At 64.6% G+C, this 19,205-nt stretch overlaps 5 protein-coding genes across 5 annotated transcripts; 2 read left to right on the forward strand and 3 right to left on the reverse strand.

The window, feature by feature from the left end:
* Positions 1 to 421: 421 nt before the first annotated feature.
* On the reverse strand, positions 422 to 3,233 carry MNEG_5741 (Vacuolar-sorting receptor 3; the record flags this gene model as incomplete). Its single annotated transcript, XM_014045779.1, has 8 exons — positions 422 to 446; positions 584 to 700; positions 881 to 999; positions 1,405 to 1,498; positions 1,723 to 2,066; positions 2,322 to 2,459; positions 2,734 to 2,892; positions 3,090 to 3,233. The coding sequence occupies 8 exons, from the start codon at positions 3,231 to 3,233 to the stop codon at positions 422 to 424; spliced, it is 1,140 nt and encodes a 379-aa protein (XP_013901233.1).
* A 183-nt stretch (positions 3,234 to 3,416) lies between these two features.
* MNEG_5742 (Vacuolar-sorting receptor 2) lies at positions 3,417 to 4,915 on the reverse strand (the record flags this gene model as incomplete). The annotated part of the gene is made up of 6 exons (XM_014045780.1): positions 3,417 to 3,573; positions 3,891 to 4,041; positions 4,257 to 4,329; positions 4,518 to 4,636; positions 4,776 to 4,804; positions 4,884 to 4,915. 6 exons carry the CDS (start codon positions 4,913 to 4,915, stop codon positions 3,417 to 3,419), a joined length of 561 nt encoding a protein of 186 aa, XP_013901234.1.
* An 842-nt stretch (positions 4,916 to 5,757) lies between these two features.
* On the forward strand, positions 5,758 to 8,517 carry MNEG_5743 (hypothetical protein; the record flags this gene model as incomplete). Its single annotated transcript, XM_014045781.1, has 7 exons — positions 5,758 to 5,854; positions 6,018 to 6,237; positions 6,734 to 6,864; positions 7,373 to 7,450; positions 7,608 to 7,674; positions 7,855 to 7,972; positions 8,149 to 8,517. 7 exons carry the CDS (start codon positions 5,758 to 5,760, stop codon positions 8,515 to 8,517), a joined length of 1,080 nt encoding a protein of 359 aa, XP_013901235.1.
* A 2,425-nt stretch (positions 8,518 to 10,942) lies between these two features.
* MNEG_5744 (hypothetical protein) lies at positions 10,943 to 15,063 on the reverse strand (the record flags this gene model as incomplete). Its single annotated transcript, XM_014045782.1, has 15 exons — positions 10,943 to 11,127; positions 11,316 to 11,385; positions 11,652 to 11,758; positions 11,998 to 12,120; positions 12,317 to 12,394; positions 12,576 to 12,683; positions 12,862 to 12,964; positions 13,122 to 13,247; positions 13,397 to 13,489; positions 13,650 to 13,773; positions 13,957 to 14,051; positions 14,196 to 14,250; positions 14,459 to 14,528; positions 14,665 to 14,713; positions 14,992 to 15,063. The coding sequence occupies 15 exons, from the start codon at positions 15,061 to 15,063 to the stop codon at positions 10,943 to 10,945; spliced, it is 1,458 nt and encodes a 485-aa protein (XP_013901236.1).
* Positions 15,064 to 17,859: 2,796 nt separating this feature from the next.
* MNEG_5745 (hypothetical protein) lies at positions 17,860 to 18,829 on the forward strand (the record flags this gene model as incomplete). Its single annotated transcript, XM_014045783.1, has 3 exons — positions 17,860 to 18,076; positions 18,250 to 18,524; positions 18,740 to 18,829. Coding segments are annotated over 3 exons (582 nt in total), but the record flags the coding sequence as incomplete, so codon positions are not given.
* Between the last annotated feature and the right edge of the window lie 376 nt (positions 18,830 to 19,205).

The following is a 19,205-nucleotide window of genomic DNA, read 5'->3' on the forward strand; positions in this document are numbered from 1 at the left end:
GGCGGGTGGTGGTTGAGGAGGGCCACAGCTGCGGCTTCCATAATAGCGGGCGAAGGGTATGGGCGAGCCGCGGAGCCGGAGCAGCAAAACACGCGCGAGCCGTCGGTAAAAGCGCGCGGTCAATCTGGTCAACCCCGCCCGCGCGGGCGGGCGCACCTCCGCCGCGCGCCGGGGCGCCGCCGCCGGCCGCCGCCGGGGCCGTGGGCAGGCAGGCGCCCAGGCCCTCGTCGCAGAGTTTGAGGTCGCACTGCGGCTCGCAGCCGCCGCCGGGGACCGCGCGGAAGCAGGGGGGGCACTGGCACTTGAAGGGCTTCACAGTGGCGTTGATCCGGCCCCACTCTGACAGGTACCTGCGTTTCCAGCAGGCGCGGCGACAGAGCAGTTGTGGGGGGTTAGGGCGTGGGGAGGGTTGGGATTCTGATCAGTGGGTGCCAAGCGGGCTGGGGCTGGCGCGATCGCTCAGGAGGAATGCACGGCGGAGAGGAAAGGCAAAGAGAACGATCAAATCAAAGGGTCTGATCATGGGACAAGGAGCTGCGTGCACGTCGCCCCGCGCGGCGGGCGCCGACGCGTGTCGACGCACCTGAACGCGGGCAGGCTGTCGCTGCAGGCGTGGTAGAGGCGGCCGCCGTACGTGCCCTTCCAGCAGCCGCCGTAGTCATGCTCCGCGGTGCAGTACTCGGGGATTGGGCCGGAGCAGCTGCAGGGGAGAAAGAGTGTGCGCGAATCCTGAGGCAGAGCAGAGCCTCACCAGGCATACGAGGTACGTCAGGCAGTCTGTGGCGGCTGCGCTCGGCACAGGGCGGGCCCGCGCTGCGTGCGCCGCTTCACACAAGCCCCCAATGGCTCCGCTCCGCGGCGGCGAGGGCGGGGCACCCACTTGAAGCCGCCGACCGTGTTGGTGCACACGCAGCGGGGGCACTTGCAGTCGGGGCGCGTGGAGGGAATGCTGCTCAGCAGGCACTCGTTCACTTCGGCGCACGTCTCCTGCCCACTGGCCTGCGCGCGCAAAGATCGTGTGGGTGAGTTTCTCGGCCACGACAGAAACAACAAAACACAAAGGTTCCAGACGGGGTGCGCTCATAGCCTTCAAGCCAATGGACGCAGCCACCGTGCCGTAGGCGGCGCGGGGGGCCTTGCGGGGCGAGTGCGTGTGAGTGGGGGACGCCACAGCTTTCACGAGCCGCCCTTTCTTGGCCTACCAGGCTGACCCCCTGAGGCGGCGCGGCCGGCCCCTCCGCCCCTGCTAATGAGCTGCATGCACCCCGCTGCCTCCCCGGTGGGATCGCTGCCTGCCGGGCTTCAGGCGCGCCGAAGCAATGGCTTTGATGTCACTCTTTGAAGGAGTGCAACTGCTGGATAGAAAACACTCTCCATGGAAGCACCAAACGCGCGCCGCTGCACCTTGTCCGTGACCCGCATGTAGCCCGGGCCGCACTCGCACGTGAAGCCCTTGAACGTGTTGATGCACTTGGTGCGGCCCAGGGTCGAGTTCAGGCTGCGGCAGGGCCGACCAGCACGGGGCGGCGTGAGTGACGGCACAACACATGCAGCGAAATGCGGTCGAGCCTCCACCAGCACGCGGCAGCGCGCGTCCTGACGCGCGGCGCTGCCCCAGTCAACACCGCCGCGGCATCCGACCCCCTGAGTTTTCGCCCCCGCAAGCCCGCGCAGGCCGCCACCCTTGCATAACCGACCTCGGAGGCCGCCCCGCCCGCTCACCCGCTGCTGCAGGCCCTCCAGCCGTCGCCGCCCTCCGCGCACTCGTCCTCAGACACCCACGTCTCGGTGCACACCGCCGGCTCCGACCCCGTGGGGAACGCCGCGCACAGCGCGCGCAGCACGCTGCCGGCCCCCAGGTTGCCCCTGTACTGCTTCTTGTTGATGCGGACAGTCGGCAGGATCGCCACAGTGCTCTCGCCGCTGTCGCCGGTCTGGGCGGCCAGCTCTTCATCCAGCATGGGGATCGAGCCTGTCGCGTTTGGCGGGCCGACGTCGCTGCATTTGGCCCACGCGGTGCGCCCGTCGGGGCCGCCGACGTTGTCGCCGGCGACCGCGTCGAAGACCTGGCAATGAGGCGCGGCCGGGGGTTTGTTTCGGGTTTGCGCCCCCGGCGGGGCGCAGGCTGTACCTTGGTGGTGCGTGGAAGGGCATGCTTTTGCAGGGGCGGAGCCTCCGCCGTGGGCCGTCGCAGAAAAGGCATCAGCCGGCCTCCTGTCAACAGGGTCGGCGTCATGTACCCATAATCATATATCAACAATACATGAGTAACACATCATATCATAGAAATGACCATCGCGGTGCGCCGCCCCTGCCCGCACCTTCTGCGCACACTCCTGTGTGAACAGCTTGTCCTTCATGCGGCACTCCGCCCCGAGCTTGTCGACAAACTCCCACCACAGCCACGGCTCCCCGCGCTCGCGCGCCACCCGCGCGAAGCACAGCGAGCGTACGTTCATCTGCGCACACATATACGGCCACACCGGGCAGACGAGCGTCACGGGGACTGCGGGGCCGCCTTGCCTCGCCAACAGCAACGTGCCTCCACCAAGATGTGGATGCGAATGACACCGCATGTGGTCCGCGTTCCGTCAACACCTGGGGACTGTGCGCGCACGCAAACCTGCCTGCCCCGCTGCATCCCCATGTGCACCTACCCGCCCGCCCCCCGTGCGAGCCCCGCTTCGCCCACCGACACCCCCCCCCTGGTTCTGCCCCAGCTGGCGTGCACACCTTGAGCACGTCCGCCCCTGAGTAGCCCTCGTGTATGTCATCATCGGGGTCCGGGCAGCAGTACGCTCCTCCCCGGATGCACTGGCTGTCACACTCCTCCTTGGTGTCCGTGCCCTGGCATACCCAGATCAGGTAGTGCGGCCGGAAGTCCACCAGACCCTGGTGAGGGCGGCGGCAGTAGCAGCGGCGGCGGCGGCGTCGAGGGGGCCGCGGATGCGCGCTGCCACGTCAGCAGGCTTGAGGGCGGCCGCCTTTCAGGCCAATGGCAAACGCCCCTGCCCGGGCCACCAGGCTGCGTGCGACCCCGCCGTGCGCCCGACGCACGTGCGTTCGAATCGGCCGCGCCCGCGCCCCACCTTGATCTGCAGCTGCTTGCCGGACGCTTTGAACGCGGAGATGAAGCGCTGCTGGGTGTCGCACACCGAGCCGCACTCGTCGTTGCTGTTGGTCCAAAACTCCCATTCCACCTGCGCACGCGCGCCGCAGAAAGCGCCGCTCATGCAAATGTCCCATGCGGGGTCAACCTCCTCACGACCCAGCAGTGCAAGGGCCGCATGGCGCTCTCCACACCGGCCGCATCGAGAAAATGCAGCCCGACCTGCCAGCAGCGCCACAGCATGCGGGCAGCAGCACATGCCCAGATCGCTCAAAGAGTGGCAGGCATCCCACCAACCCCCTCAGCCTCAACGCGCCAGCCGCCCGCCTGCCTTTTGGGCCTTGGGGATGAGGTCTGTCCAGTTGAGGGCGACCGTGACGGGCCCCTTCTTGAGCAGAGCCTTGAGGGAAGCGCCGTCCTGCTGGCTGATGAGGCCCGCGCTGATCGTCAGGTCCTGAAGCTGCCTGCCCGGGGCGCACCACGATGTGTGTGTGTGTGTGTGTGTGTGTGTGTGTGTGTGAGGGGCGGTGCAAAGTCGCAGCATCCTGGCACCACCAAAGCCCGACTGATCCTGAGGTCTGCAAAGCTCTTGCAGCATCTTTGAAGGAGGCTGCCTGCTTGCTGCCCCCTCGTGACAGTGTCCCCACGGCCCGCGTAGGTGACGGCTGCTGGGCTGCACCGGCGACATCTGCGGCTGCCTAAGCGCTGCAGGTCGGCCGCTCGCCACCCGACTGCTATCCCGGCAGGGCCCTCCCGGGGCGCCCCCAACGCCGGGCCCCACCTGGCCGCGCCCTCGTCCTGCGGCACCACCGCGGTGCTGAGGTCGCCCTCGCGGTCGTTCACCACCAGCACCGCGTCTGCGCCCGCAAGCTGGGAGTTCCACGCCTTGTCCAAGAAGTAGCATGGCTTCTTCAGGTCCACCGTGCCCTCGCCTGCGCGCCCGCGGCGGGGGCCGGAGCAGCGCGTGCGGTCGCTTGAGTGGGCGGCGGAGGCTGGCACGCGGCCGGTACCCCCATAGCGCGTGGCGTGCATGCGCGGCGCCTGGCATGCGGCGTCATCGGGGCGGTGCTCGCGCCCGCTGGTGGTTGCGGGCCTCCTGGACCATGTGCTGCAGGGCGCCCCCCCACTGCGCTGCCGCAGCGCTCACGGGGCCCCCTGTCCAGCAGCATGATGTAACGCTTGCCGGGCTCCTTCTTCAAAACCAATGGGGGCGTGCTCTCCTGCGCACACCAGCCGTTCAGCGCGGCGCGGGCGGCGACAGCGTCGGCCGGCAGCAGCAGCTCTCAGCAGCTCGCTGCAGCCATTTGCAACCCCTGACCGCCGCGCTGCTTTCGGGGTGCAGGTGCTGCGGTGGCGGAGGGGCCTTCTGCATTCCCTTCACACGCCCGGCGGGCTGGTTTGGGCTCACATTGAATGGCAGGCAGCCGAAGCTGCAGTCTGCCGGGGTGCACACCGCATGCCAGCCGTAGGAGGCGTCCGCATTCGGGTATACCAGCTGGCCGCTCAGCAAAGCCCCGTACTTGGGGACTGCGAAGAAGGTCGCGGGGCAACTGTTCGTCTGGCCTTTCAGGCGTTGACTAGACGAGATGGCCGTGTGCACGTTGTCACTCCTGCCGGTGTGCCCTTCCCCTCTCTTACCGCCTTCCTTTGCACGTGTGGCACTCACCGCCAAAGTTGGCCAGCGCCACATCGAACCTGGCGCAGAGGGCAGCATTGATTGGATGCAAGAGGCGGTCACAGCCTGGTTGCTCTGCTGCATGACGAGGCGGCCCACCATGGGGGTGCCACCTCATTGACGAAGACCATGTCTGGCGCCAGATATCGCATATAAATCATGTACCAGCCATTGCAGCGTGTTGGCGGCCTGCCGTCCACGTTGGGCCCCTCCTTCCGAGGCTTTCGGTCATCAATCCGCTTAGACCCCGAAGGCGCTGTCAATGGCACGCGTGATTGCAACCAAGATCAAACGCACACCTACATCACAACCGCCATTTTCAGGCCGCGAGCACGGTTCCCGCTCGTGCAGGTGACCCACCTCCTTCTAGCACTGGCTGGGGACGTGATCGCCGCGCCAGCCGTTTCAACCTCGAATGCTGCTTTGACGCCTGAGCAGCCGACCACGGCCAGAAGGACTATGAGCGATCTGGGCATCATTGGGCCGCTGGGTGGTTGGCCGCGCCCAGACGCTCGCTGAATTCTGACTTGAGAGTTTATCACGCTCTTTGGGGCAGAAAGCGGCCCTTGCGTGCACCCAGTGGCTAGGTACACCCGTGTGTTGACTGCAGCTGCTTGATGCAAAGGGACCGGTGGAGAGCACTGGATGGCAATGTGTTCGATGTCAGTTAAGGCAAATTTTATTCAATCAAATTGTAAGGTTGTGTGTTGTGTTGTTTGTTCGCTGAAAGTTCCATCGGGGTGCGACGAGTGACGAGTGCCAGATCACGCAAACTCTTGCAATGGAGCCAGCAGCTGACTTGAAGGGCGTTCATGAGGACCATCAGACGGTGTCTGGTGAAGACAAAGAAGCGGCCGTGGCTGCAGCGCCTGGATCGGAATCAGTGGAGCCCGCCGACGCGCCCGCGCCCACGGCCCGGGCTAGTGCTGAGGGTGGCGCTGGGGACGCCGACGTTGAAGCAGACTTGCCAGTGATGGTGCAGGCCGCTGACGCGGAGCAAGCGCCAGCATCTTCGCATGAGCAGAACGAGGCACAGGCGAACGCCGCCCCTTCCCAGAGCACGTTTGAAGGTGCACCCGCTGACGCGAGCAGACGTGCAGTTGCTCCCCCAGGCGTGCCACAGCCCGGGCTGTACATGCGTGAAGCCCGCTGATCGTAACGCAAGAACATGCACATGCTTTCACCCACAGCCCCGCATGCGCCGCCACTTCACTCCCCCCTCGGCCCATGCAGCACTCAAGCTGGGCTCCCTCCGGCTGGCATCCATCATCAAGCGCAGCGCCGGGGTGGTCAGCAGGGGCCCCGCCGCCGCCCCTGCGCCGGCAGCGGAGCCCGCGAGCAAGGAGGCAGGCGACGCGTCTGATCAAGGGCAGGAGGTCGCCGCACGCACGGGCGAGGCGGCGCCGGCTGCGAGCTCAGTTCGGGCCAGCGGGATCGGCGCCAAGATTTTCGGGTGCGAGGAAATTGGGGTGTTGTCATGCTTTTGTGGCGCGACGCTGTGAGATCACCTGGGATCCCGGCAGCCATGCAAGCGTGAGATGTGCCGGGGCCAGCGAATTGTGACGCTGTCAGTGCATGCGCCCGGGGACGGTGCCTGACGCCCAACCGCCTCCGCCGCTTTCGGTGCCGCGCCTCCAACAAGGCTGGGCGCCATCGCGCGGCAGACCAGCCTCGGCCTCGTCAGCACCGCCACAGAGGGGTTCAAGCGGCTCGCCACAGGGGACCCTCTGCTGGTGGGCTGAGCATTATCGCAGGCAGTGCCAAACATGCTGATGGCGTTTGTCCCCCAACCAGGCCGCCAGACTGCGAAAACCCTGAGATGTGCATGAACGGGCGAATAACTCATGGCATGTGTCCGATTTGGTGCAAGCAATCTCCCAGCTGCCGCGCCCTTTCGAGTTGCCGCCGTCGACGCTCACGGCTCCGCCGCCGCAGGCGCTCTGCCGCAGCGAGCAGCCGTTGCCGCAGCTGGTGCTGGCCTGCTGCACCGCGCTGGCGGTGGGCGGCGGCGTCGCCGTGGCGGGCATCTTTAAAGACGAGGCGCCGCACGAGGAGGTGGAGGCTGTTTCCACACTTCTGGGTGAGGGGATGAAGAGTGGCTTGAGATACACGGAACCTGTGGAACAGTGTGCCTTTTGTGTATCTGTGTGTTGTGTGTTCCTGTATGTGCGTGTGCATGTGCACGGGCGTGTTCGTGAGTATGGTGCTGTGTGTGTGTGTGTGTGTCTGTGTGTGTCTGTGTGTGGATGGGTGGTTGCGTTGGTGTGTGTGTATATGTGGGTGGGTGGGTGAGCGTGTGCGTGTGCGTGTGCGTGTGTCAATGCATGAGCGTGTTTGTGGGCATGGTGATGTGTGTGTTCGTGTGTGTGTGTGTTTTCTTGTGTGTGTGGATGGGTGGTTGGGCTTGTGGGTATGTGCCTGGGTGAGTGGGTTTGTGGTTGTGAACCTGCATGCACATTGCGCAACTCCGTGCATTCTTGCTGTGCGCATCCCCTGTGCACGTGCTGTTGCCATCGCGCAGAGAAGTACCCCTGCCTTTACTCATCATCATCACCTCTCTCACTCTCAATGCGCTCAATCATGTGCAGCGGGCGGCCGGATGGCGCTTATTCCGCCAGGCACCAGCCCCCACGTCGTGGCGGCCCTGCTCAAGCGCTTCCTGTTGGGTGAGTACATCGCAAGGGGCTGGCCGCTTGACAAGCGGGCTGGTTGGCGGCCTTGCCAGGCAAGCTCAACGTTGATGCACCTTCGCTGCGTCGGTCTTTGCCCTGATCCTACTCTAAGCCTGCGCTTTGACTCCCTCCCAACTACGCTCATTTTCAGGCCTCCAGGAGCCCCTGCTCACCTACAAGCTGCTGCCAGACTGGATCATTGCCGCAGGAGACCTAGGGTGAGCTCAGGGCTGTGTGCTGATTGCGTACTCGTGTCGTTGCCAGGCCGGACACACTTGTGGTTCGTCCCCTCATGTCTGCTGCTAAACACGCAGCCCGCGCACGCTTCTGCTGGTCGTCCTCCTCATCTTCCACGCAACCCTACCATGGCCGGCCGTTATTGCAACCCGCCTCCGCAGCCAAGTCGGGTCTGTGGCCGCACGCCTGCCGCCCGCCAGCGCCAACGTGCTGCGCCTCCTGCTGGAGGTGTGCCACCACGTCGACGCCAACGCCGCAGACACAGAGATGGACGCACGGGTGGGTGCAGCACCGCCGCTGGGGGCTGCCCTGGGCCGCTGCGGGCGCTTGAGCAGCAGAGAGGCGGCATGCGACACCCGATGACACGCAGCATCACAGCCTGGCCGCAACCTCTGACTCTCTTTTGATCCGTCCCGCCAAGTCGCGCGCGGTGCTTGCGTTGCCCTCCCCTGCAGGCCCTGGCCGAGGCGCTCGCCCCCTGCGTGGCCTGGCTGCCGCCCTCACTCAAGCCCTACAAGGCCCCGCCGGCGGCCACACCCGCCCGCGCCACCGCTGCCCCGGACGCGCGCCCCGCGGCCGGCGCCGGCGCGCCCTTTGCGGAGGGGGCGGCCGGGCCGGCCAGCACCGATGGCGGCGCCGGCCCCGGCGCCGTCGCAGGCCCGGACCTCGCAGCAGGCGGCGCGGGAGGCGGCGGCGGCTTTGGCGGTGCGGCCGTCTTGGAGGGCGCCCACCACCCGGTGGTCCCCCTGGAGGGTTTTGATGCGGAGGCGATCGTGCTGGTCCTGCAGGCCCTGATCACGCGCTTCCCTGAGCTCTACAAGTGATCCGGTTGTCGACACTGCCCGCCCCAAGGCGACGCGGCGGCAGCGGCCAGCTGCAGTCGGGGGGAGGGGTGCACGCCCAAAAGTGCACTGTGGCTGCAGCTGCCACGCTGCAAGCTTTGCGTTGTGAGGGCACCGAGGATGTGTTGTTGCTGGTCTCTCAGCAAATGGATTGTGGGCAGGCGGCTGCAGCAGAGACTGCACTGCAACAACTGCTACTTTGGTGTCTTGCACCTGCCTCTCTGCCTAATGCGCACAGGCAGCCATGTGCACGTTATCACTTTGCCCCCTTTTGACAGGCCAATACATCTCTGTTTGAATATGCGCTCGGCTGACACGCTCCTCACGATGAACCCTGAACAGTCTACTCACAGTTTCGTAGCGATGCCTTTACTGTTTGGGCCGAGATTGCGGGGGGACGGGTGGGTGCAGTGGTGCTTGAGAGTTGTTGCATGGTACGCAAGTGCAAGTGGCTTCCAGCACTACAGAAGGAGCCTGCCTCACTGGACTGTTTGCATCGCCTTGTGGGCTGTTTGAATGGCGCACGTATGTTTTGCACGCCCATTTACACCTGTTTTGAGCACAAAAGGGCCCTGAGCGCCCGGCTGGCACACAATCAGACATTACACGCATCGGTGCAGCCGCGCCCGCCGCCGCATAAAACTCAACATGAAATGCTAGCCAAATTGCCGCAGGAGAAAGGGCTGCGAAGTAACATTCACGTTGGACGTACCCGTCCCTTTATGTTTGTACACGCGCTTCCGCTTTAAGTTTGCGGCAGGAACGCAGAGGCCAAGACACACCTGGCAGGGCGAAGCCTGCGGTGGAGGTGTGCACGGCAGCGGCACACCGGGAACGCAGGGCCACAAGGCGCTTGAGTGTCATCATGAAACTGCAGCGACAGGATGTTATCGTGAAAGACCGAGGCGGCAGCACGCACAGCGCACGTGCGGCAAAGGTTGCCGGCGCAGAGCGGATTTGTGGGCCAACGCGCTGTGGCGGAACCCGAGGTAAGATACCACAGCAGAAAAGCCTGCCGCAAAACCGCAGCCCGAGAAACTCAACAGGAAGTCGAGGCCACCCGGGGGCTGCCCACGCCCAAAGGCCGCACAGAATGGTGCTGCCAGGCCTGACGGCAGGCCGCCTTTGCACACGTGGGGTTTGCTCTTGCGCACCCGGTCACACTGACGCGTGCGTGCCTCCCATAGAAGTTGGCGGCAAGGGGTCCGGTTGCGGAGGAGGTCCCCTGGCGGATGGAGCGCAGCGGGGTCGGGGCTTGCCGCGATTGGCACACACGTACATTCAGGGTGGCAGCCGGGGGCACGCGCACCAGACACAGCGGGTGTGCAGTTTGAATGTATCGAGCAACATGTCACTGCAGTTTGCAGGACTGCATCAGTGTGTAAACGTCTAGAGTCCAGGGCTATGCAACCAGGTGGCTGCATGCGCTCTTGGACGGGCAGTGAGGCAAGGGCGCAAGGAGAGCATGGCAACACAAGTCACCGCACATATGTGCAGGAACCTACCATCCAGCCAGGGCACGGGGATGCACGAAAGCCAGGAGCGGCGTCGTGCATCTGTGCGCAGGCGCGCCAGCGCTTGCAAATTCGGCTATTTGGCGGTCACACGACGGCAGAGGCAGGCCGGCCTGGGCTTCAAAACGGCAAGGCGCGTGCGTCAACGTGAGCAAGCAGCCTGGGCGCCCTGCGCGCCGGGCGCCTTTCAACGTCGTGTTGGTTTGTGCAGGAGCACCCAACGACGTTGGTAATTGCAGTCGGCTCAGCAGCAGGTGCGCTAGACTCTTCAGCGTGCCTTTGGCACACATCGCCGCACCAAATTCAAACAGTTGCGCATCACCGCAAACGCCGTGTGCGGCGCCCGTTTGCGCAAGTGTGCCAGTGTGAATGAAAAGGTCAGCCGGAACGGCATCAAACACCAACAAAGGGCATCCGACCGCGTGTCAGCACTGGGCATGCTTCCCGCCACAATCGACAGGTGCAACCAACCAAGCAGGGCTGGCGGAAGCCGTGCAGACAGCGCCAAGCCTTGCCAAGCCCTTCATGCAATAACGAATACGAGGATCGCCAGTGTCAAGTGCCCGTATACACTCGCTTTGTCATGGGAGTCGCTCACGCGACTCCCATGGCGTCGCCACGGCAGTTCGGCAAGGGCATTGCACGACATTTGCAGCACGTAATGTCACGTGCATGGGCAGAGAGCGCTGTGGCGAGCGCACGCCCCCCCCCCCCAGTGTTCCGCCAAGCACCCATCATACAGCATACAGCGCCCTGCACACCGGCCAGAATTCTGTCCTGGCATGGTCTGCAAGCATCTAATCGCTGCTAGCGTTGCGCCAGCATACTCAAATGGCCCCTTGCGAGGCCGGAAGCCATGGCACGTCGCCGCAGCACAGAGGGCCGCCCCCGCCTCAGCAGCGGCAGCGGCGGCGCCTGACGCTCATCCCTGCGGCCGCCACAACCGCAAACCCTGCAAAGAAAGCCCAAACAATGCCCGTGTTGCTCATGGGGTCTTCGGCCATCATCTGGAAATACACCAGGACGGGCTGCCCGTTGACAAACTTGGTGCGCGACCCAGCAAATTGGTTGACCATGACTGCGGCGCGTGTGTCAGGGACAGTAGAGGTGAGTGACCAGCAAGGTGATGGGTGGGTTTGCGACGCTTTCGGGGCTTCTTGTCTGAGGCGGGACTGGGGGAGCGGTGTGCTGCGTGGAGGTTGCGGACACAGCACGCGCATGAGGAGGGCGAGGCCCCGCCTGATCTGGCAACCGCACTGCGCCCACCTGACGCCCAGGTGTAGCGCAGCGGGTTGAGCCACGACACCCAGATCAGCCACCGCGGGACGTCCACAAGCTGCGGGCGTTGCAACGTTGGGCGGCGTCGGTGTGAGGCGATGGGGGGGGGGGGCAGGGCAGGCGCGGCAAGTGGTGAAGCGACGTGGCTGCAACTCGCCTTGACGCTTGCTGGAGGCTGAAGCAACCTGGGGACTGAAGGGATCAGTGGGTAACAACCAGCGATGCAGAAAGCAAATTTGCGATGAAGGTGGTGGGGATGATGCAGCCGAGACCAGGCAGGTTTAAAGTGGTGGCCATCAGCGCCGGGTGACGCGAGTGACGCACCGGTACGAGGCAGCCTGCGAACAACAGCTGCACGCCCACGATCAACGGCAGCACAGTGCAGGCGATGTCAATGGTGGGGGACCACGCCGCCACGGCGTAGGCCAGGGCTGCGGGCGTAAAGCAAGCGCGGTTGCGTAGAATGCAGAGAGGTCGGCAGGAGCTTGCTAGCAGAAACATACACGCACGGACCGGCGGAGCAGCCAGCCAAGGGGCGGGACGGCGGGTGCACCTTGGTAACACGCCCCCTTGATAACACGCCCGGTGCGCACGCACGAAGCAGCTGGCCACGAGGGACGCGACCGCACCCCTGGGCGGGCCGGCGCGCGCGCGTGCCCGCGCGACGCACCGATGCCGCAGCAGAACGCGGACCACGTGGCCAGCATGAAGACCCCCAGGGCGCCCTGGACCTTGCACAGGCTGAACACGATGGCGGCCGCCACGATGCTCACTGGGGTGACCACCGCGATCTCTGCGGGCAGCGGGCGGCACGCGGTGACATAACACGCAGAAGCGTCGCGTCAAGCATGCCAACAGAAGCGAGGCGATGCTGAGCACGCCTTGTGAGCCGCCGCAGACGCCAGTTCCTGGGGCAACACCCACGGCCTGGCTCAGGGATGTCAGGGCCTCGCGTTCGCTGCCGGTGCTTGGAGCTTCCATCCGCTCACCCTCGGCAAGCTTCGCAACGAGGTAGGTGGGTGTGTGGTACAGCCCGTCGGCGCACTCCCTGAGGAACAGCCGCCGCTCTTTGCAGGTGCACAGGGGCAGCGGGGAGGCGAGAAGGGCGCCCGACAGCAGGGGTCAGCAGCTAAGCCGCGCCGATTCCATCAAGGCGCGTGCATCAACATGGCAACGAGCGGGGCGCTCGTTTGCTGCACAAGTGCGTACATGAGGTTAGGGCTGCGGCATGCGGCGGGGCGCCCGCACCAGAGATGCTGGTGGGCAGGAAGGCCACAGAGAGCCAGAAGGGGATGGCGCTCCACATAAACAGCAGGCACGACATCTGCAGGCTCGTCAAAATCGTGACGTCAGCACCTGTTTGCGAACAGAAATCGTGAAAGAGGGTATGTTATTTGACGGATGTGGGCCGGGCATGCACCAGGCTGCATGTACAAGCTGTACGCGTCAGCAGGCGTGCCGCCCACTGGCTCGGCGGGGTCCCTGTGCAGCCCGGCCTTTGTAACAAGGATGCGTAACGTCAAGGGAGGCGCACCCATGCCGAAGTACAGGGCGGATAGCACCAGGGCGATGAGCAGGTAGGCGGGGATGCGCGCCGTCAACCACCTCAGGCTTGTGAAGCGCCGCGCGGCCCGGTACTGCAGCGGCGGGGTGGTTTTAAAATGGAGAGGAGGCAAGCGTGTGCGTGGGCGTGAAGCTGCTTGGCGCAATCAAAGGCGGCAGGGCAGCCGGAGCGGGGCTGGGCGCGTCCAGGTGTGCTTGATGATGCGTGGAGGCCAGTGCTCGCTGCCTCACCCTGAGGAGCGTCGCGAGGGCCCACCAACAGGGCGCCGCTGCGGCGCCCGACGGGCCCACCACCGCCGCGGCGCGCGGGGCCGCGCGGCCGCCGTGCTTGCCCGGCTGGTGGGGCTTGGTTGCGACCTGGGGTAGGGCACGTGGTGGGCCAAAACAAGGGGTGGGGCAGGCGAGCAGGTCTACACTCGCTCACGTGTGAGACTCAAGCCAGCCTGCGGGACGGGAAGCACTTTACCTTGGTGCCGCGAGCCGCAGGGGGGGGCTCCGGGTCTCACCATGTGCGCGCGCGACGCGTCGTGGGCTTTTGCCAGGGCAGCGGCCTGCTGCGCGTCCTCAGCAGCGGCGGCGTACAGCTCGCACAGCCACTCCTGGGGGACAGGTGGCGTGTGTGTAGATGAGGATGGTGGCCGAGCAGCAGTACAACGTATCTACAGTCCCAAAGAAATGCATAGCGACCCCAATCTGGGGCTAATTTATAAGAAACCCGATTTGAACAGTCGAAGGCGCCAGCCACGCGAGCAGGCTCACCGCTCCGGTCCCCGTGCTGCTCAGGCTCGAGGCAGCGGGAAGGTCCAGGGACGCAGCGTAGCGCAGGGCTGCGTCGCCGCCCGGGCCCCAGTAGACCGCCCGACCGCGCAGCAGCACCGCCAGGCTGGGAATTGCAAAGCGCGCACAGCACGACGAGGGATCAGGGTCGGTGAAGGCTGGGGCTTTCAAGCCGCCGTAACGTGGCTTTCAAGCTGGCAGGGTGTCAATTGTGGAGTGGGGACGCAAAGTGAAGCAACGCAGTGTAATGCAGCACAAAACTCGCTGTCGAGTCTGAGAGCCGCCTCACCTGTCGGCTGTCTGCAGCGCCAGCTCGGTGGGGCGAGCGACGGTGGCAATCACGGTAGCGCCGTTCGCCGCCGCGTCCTTCAGAGCGATCACCACCTGCGAGGCGCGGGCACAAGCGGGCATGTAGTGCTTGCCCGGCTGCATCTCTTGCACGATGTTACAGGATTGCGGACGCATCAGGAGGCCTTGACTGATTGTTCGGGCTCATCTCCCCTGCAGACCCCATAATGTGTGGTGTACCTTGTTTGCGTTCGCGACATCCAGCCCTGCGATCGGCTCATCCAAAAGGAGGACGCTGCCAGGGCGAGCGAGCAGAGCAGCAAATGTGGGGACGCCTGTTAGTCAAGATCTGCGCATAGCCGGCAGCTGCCAAGCCCAAACAAGCTACTTGCACAAGCCAGTTTCCCTTATCTTGCTGGGCGTTTCGGCCACGAAATCGCTCCAGCAAGAATATACTCACACATCACGCACAAACCACACAAATTGCCGCGTGTCCGCATTACCTGGGCCGAGAGATCAGCTGCACGGCGATGCTGGTGCGCCGCGCCTCGCCCCGGCTGATGCCCTGGTCCCCTGCAGGGCGGCGGCAGGCGCGGCGGTGTCGGAGCCTGCAGGCGTGCGCGCCCACGCTAACGGCCAATGAGGGCCCGTGCATGCTGGTCGGACGCTAAGCCCTGTGTGATGAAGCGCATCGGCCATGAAAGCTTACCGATGACAGTGTCTTTGCAGCCAGACAGCCCCAGCCGCCGAGTCAGATCCTGGGGGGAGGACAGGGGGTCGGCTTGGGTCGTTGGCGCCAGTTCAGCCTGGTAGGCGTGCCCTGAATGCCAACGCAACACGCTGCTGCTACTATTGCTGCTACTGCTGATACTGCCAGTGCTGTTTCTGATGTTGCTGCTTAGTTGCTACCCCTGCAGCTATGCTCTGACACAAGTCGTGTGTGCCTGCAGCGCCCAGCCCCACCCCGCACACAGACACCGACACCACAGCCACCCCCACGAGCACACCCATGCACTCGTCAGCGGCGGCGGCGCACCTCAACGGCGGCGCGCTTCGCAGCTGCGCCGTCTGCCAGGGGCCGCCTCAGCTCAGCGGTGTATGAGATCATCTCTCTGACACTCAGGCCTGGGATGAGCGTATCCTCGGCCTCGACCTGTTGCGCAGGACGTTGTTATGCACCAGTACATGCGTGAGGGCCAGTGAAGGATTGGGTACTGCATGTGGTGATGCTGCAAGCACAGCGCCCGCATGCAGCAATGCGAGATGCCCGATGCCCCTGCCCCACCGGGACACGCTGCCCGCTCACGTATGCGGTGCGGTGCCGCAGAAAAGCACGGGTGGGCGGGACGCCGGAGAATGAGACGGTGCCTTCGACACTCCCCGGGGCCCCGCGGCCGGCGATGAGATCCAGCAGCGCCCTCTTGCCGCTGCCGCTTGGGCCCTGACAAGGCGGGGTGCGCGCGCGGGGCGGCGAGGCCGGTGCGCGGCGCGGATGATGCAAGAGCGCGCGCGGCAGCTGGCCCAAGGCGGGCGCCGCTTTGGGCGCGCGCTCGCAGTGTGCCAAGGGCGAATGCCATGCCGACGCCACCATCATCTGCCAAAAACAATCCATTGCGATTCAGAAACAGCATGTACGCGACTCACTGTTACAAGGGAAAGGGAAGCTGGGCTGAAGGAACCGGTGACGCCAGACAGCAGATGCGCAGGCTTCCCGCTGCGCGCCCACCACGCGCGGCGCGGTGCGCGCAGGGTCAGGCCCTGAGGGCAGGTGCGGGTGAGGGTAGGGGCGGGTTACTGGCAACGATAGATGTGGAATTGCAAACGCGGCTGCGTGCACGCTTGCGCGATTGCGGTGCTGTACTGCGCGCGTCGCGGCTCCAATGGCAGTGTCAGCCAGGGTGGCATGACACGGGCCGCTCGGGGTGCGCGCTGTGGGCACAAGCGGGCGCGACGCCCCTTCTGCCGTGGCCCCAGCCCAGAAGCCGCTCATTGGCACCTGAACGGTGACGGTGACGTCTTTACAACTGCGGTCACCGTGCCTGCTGTCATCGGAGCTCCAGGCGGCCAGGCTGTCGCCACCCACTGACCCCGAGCCCGCGCCGCTGTCCCCGAGCGCCTCCACGTCCAGCGCCTGATCGCTTGCTGTCTCGCCGCAATACGCCGTGTCTTTCTTCATTGTCCCGCGCTGATACGGGCTCTGTCAGGCCGTGGTTGGTTGGCAAGTCTCGAACACAGGTAAAGTGTGACGGGAAACAGGGCTACGTGGATGTAAACTGCTGAGTTATAACTTGTATCGAGTAGGCTGGGGAGGCGCGGCTATTGCGCGTACCCCAAGCGGTCGCTGGTTTCAAAGTGGAGTAGGCCGGTGTTATATTATGCCGTGAATAGCAGAAAACTAGATAGCAACACGTGATGCGAAATCTAAGGGGCAGGCAGCCTCCTTACGAAGTCCCAGGGGATCGTCGTCATGTGTGAAGCACTTGAGCACTGTACCGGGCTGCCTTGAACGCCTGCCACACACAAGCAATGAGTCTGTGGCGCATCCTCCGTGCCGCATCACCAGCCATTGGTCGCAGCAGCCGCGCTGTTGATCAGGCCTTCGGTTGCCGCCGGTGACGCACTGCTGACCAGAGCGCCGATTGCCACCCCTGTTTCACTAGGGATCTGTTGAAGCATACAGCTCAGATGGTTGCACATGAATCACACTGAAACACGTGTTCAGGGCCAGTACACAACAGGCTCTCCCAGCAGCACCGTACTGCTGTGTACGTGTGCTCTGTGGTGCTTCGCACATCGCACGGGCCACCCGTTTGTGCTGCTGGTGGCTTGATAGATGTGAAGATAACGGATCGGGGTTAACTTCATACTTCAGAGACCCACAGCAGCGCATGCGAGGAACGGAGGCTTGACCAGTCAGCGGAGGTGGCTGGGACGCATAAATGGACAACCTTCTCGGTCGAATCAGCGTATCGTTGTCTAGCGTGAAGGCCAAAGACATCTCTGCCGTGGGAGGGGGGCAGCAGAAACAGGTGCGATCGCAGCACTTTTGTTCTTCGAACCACTGCCTGTTCAATAGCAGCGCCTGCGCACACGAGATGATGGTGCTTGTCTCTCGGACGTGTGAATTTGCAGGGGCCCTCCTTTGCGATCCCAGCTGCGCGCAGCAGGGCGCAGTCCTTTTCAAAGGGCGACGAAGCAACCGCGGCGCATAGCGCGCCGCACACGCCGCCGCGCTCGAGCACGCCGCCGGACGAGCATGCGGGGGAGGATGCACACCAGGAGCAGGGGGAGGCCACAGAAGTGCGCGAGAATGGGTTCGGCTGTGCAGACTGAGGGCGTGTTTGAAGGGAGGAGCGCTCCAGTGGCGTGCGTTCCCGCATGCAGTCCCAACACGACGGCACGTGCTTGGCCCCCCGTCCCTGTACGGCACGGTGCATGCATGTCGTTCCCGTAGGCTGCGTTGGGCGTGGTTGCACAGAAAGTGGCACGTCCGCTGACGTTTCCCTTACCACCACCTGCCTGACGGTGGCGCCGGGGCGCATGTGCGCAGGGGTGCAAACGGGAGGACTCTGAGTCGTACGCCAAGCGCACGATCACAGAGATTGAGACCTGCCTAGGCTTCAGATTCCACCAGGGTGGCGCTCCAGCGGCCGAGGAGGAAAGGATCAACGAAGTTGAAATCGAGGTGCAAGGCGGGGCCATGCAGCAGGCGCCTTGAGTTGCCAGCATTACTGGGTGGTGCGCATGCTCAACAGCAGGATGCACACGCACCTGAGGCGTGCGCATGCAAGCACTTGCATGCAGTCAGAACAGGTTGCATGCAAGCGGGAAGTTGTCCTGATCCATTCCAGGACATGATTTAGAACTGAGTGGCCGAGCACAATGCCACACTCACTGGAACGCCATGCGCATGGCCCATGGCGCGCGACTTGACGACTCATACCAGAACCTGAACGTCCAGGTTGAGGCAGCGCTGGCTCAGGGCCTGAGCTTCAAGGACAAGTTTCGGACCAGCACGCGGCGGCGCGCGACGGGGTCGGACGGCGACGACGACGCGGATGCACCGCTGGCGGATCTGGTGGAGGACCGCAGCGGGCCGGAGGAGGGCGATGGCGCTGCAGGTGAGCGCTGAGGCAGTGCAGGCGGGCGGCACCAACGCCTGTGTGAAAGCATGATTCAGGATGAAAATCATGATGCAGGATGCAGACAGTTGCGAGGGAGGGTCACGATTTGAGAGCAGTTGCGCAACACCATGCCCGGCTGCGTTTATTCCTTCTATCCTGCCAATTGGCAGGGGTCCGGCAGCACGAAGTGCCAGCAGTGGGCGCGCCCCCGACGCCCGCCCAGCCGCCAGCCGTGCCTGGCAAAGGCGCAGCGCCAACAGCAGTAGCAGCTGTGGGCGGCGGCGGTGGCGGCGGCAAGAAGAAGCTTGGAGGCCTCAAGCTTGCGGTTGGCAGCCAGATGGACACTGGGGAGTGGACAAGCCACGGGCAATTCCTAAAGAAGGACAAGGCGGGCACCGAGATCCCCAACGGACTACAGCAGATCAAGGCGGATGATCTGGTCAAGGTGATCTGGCCAGGCGGGGCGAGGTGTCGGATGGCTCGATGGGCGCAGCAGCCTCACGGCAGGTGCTTATCACAAGCACAGCTGTTCGCGTGGGGGGTTAAGGGGCAGTGTTGGGCGGTGGTGCTTGTTGTGCTTTGCTGGGTTACGTTTGTCTCTGGCTCCCCACAGGCAGCCGCCGACCCTGGCTGCCTGTGCATGTGCCGCGGATGCCTCAGGTCAAGGAGCTGGGCCGCGGCTGCTTTGGCAGCGTGTGGTTGGCCAAGTGGCGGGGCGTCGAGGTGGCACTGAAGGAGATGCTGCACCAGGTGGGGGCGCTGGGCCGAGATTTTGGGCCCGCCGCGCTTAGCACCCAACGATACTGCGGCACGCAGCAGCTCTTCTCGCGAGCTGGCGTGCCGTCCACAATCTTCATCCACGAATTTATTGAACGGCAGCGTTGACCGGCTTGGCCCCCCGCGACGCATGCCGCGGCATGCTCCCAATCTCTGTTCGAAGGGCCACGACACCAACCCTGCCGAGGTCTTCAGCGAGGCCGAGAAGCTCGCGTCGCTGCGCCACCCCTGCGTGATGGCGTTCTACGGCATCGTCACGAGCCCCGACGCGTACGCCACGGTGGCGGAGTACATCTGCCACGGCAGCCTGAGGGGCGGCCTCACGAAGATCAGGAAGAAGGTGGGGGGG

The sequence above is a fragment of the Monoraphidium neglectum genome (genome assembly GCF_000611645.1).
Source record: "Monoraphidium neglectum strain SAG 48.87 unplaced genomic scaffold scaffold00876, whole genome shotgun sequence".
In the NCBI taxonomy this organism is placed as follows: domain Eukaryota; kingdom Viridiplantae; phylum Chlorophyta; class Chlorophyceae; order Sphaeropleales; family Selenastraceae; genus Monoraphidium; species Monoraphidium neglectum.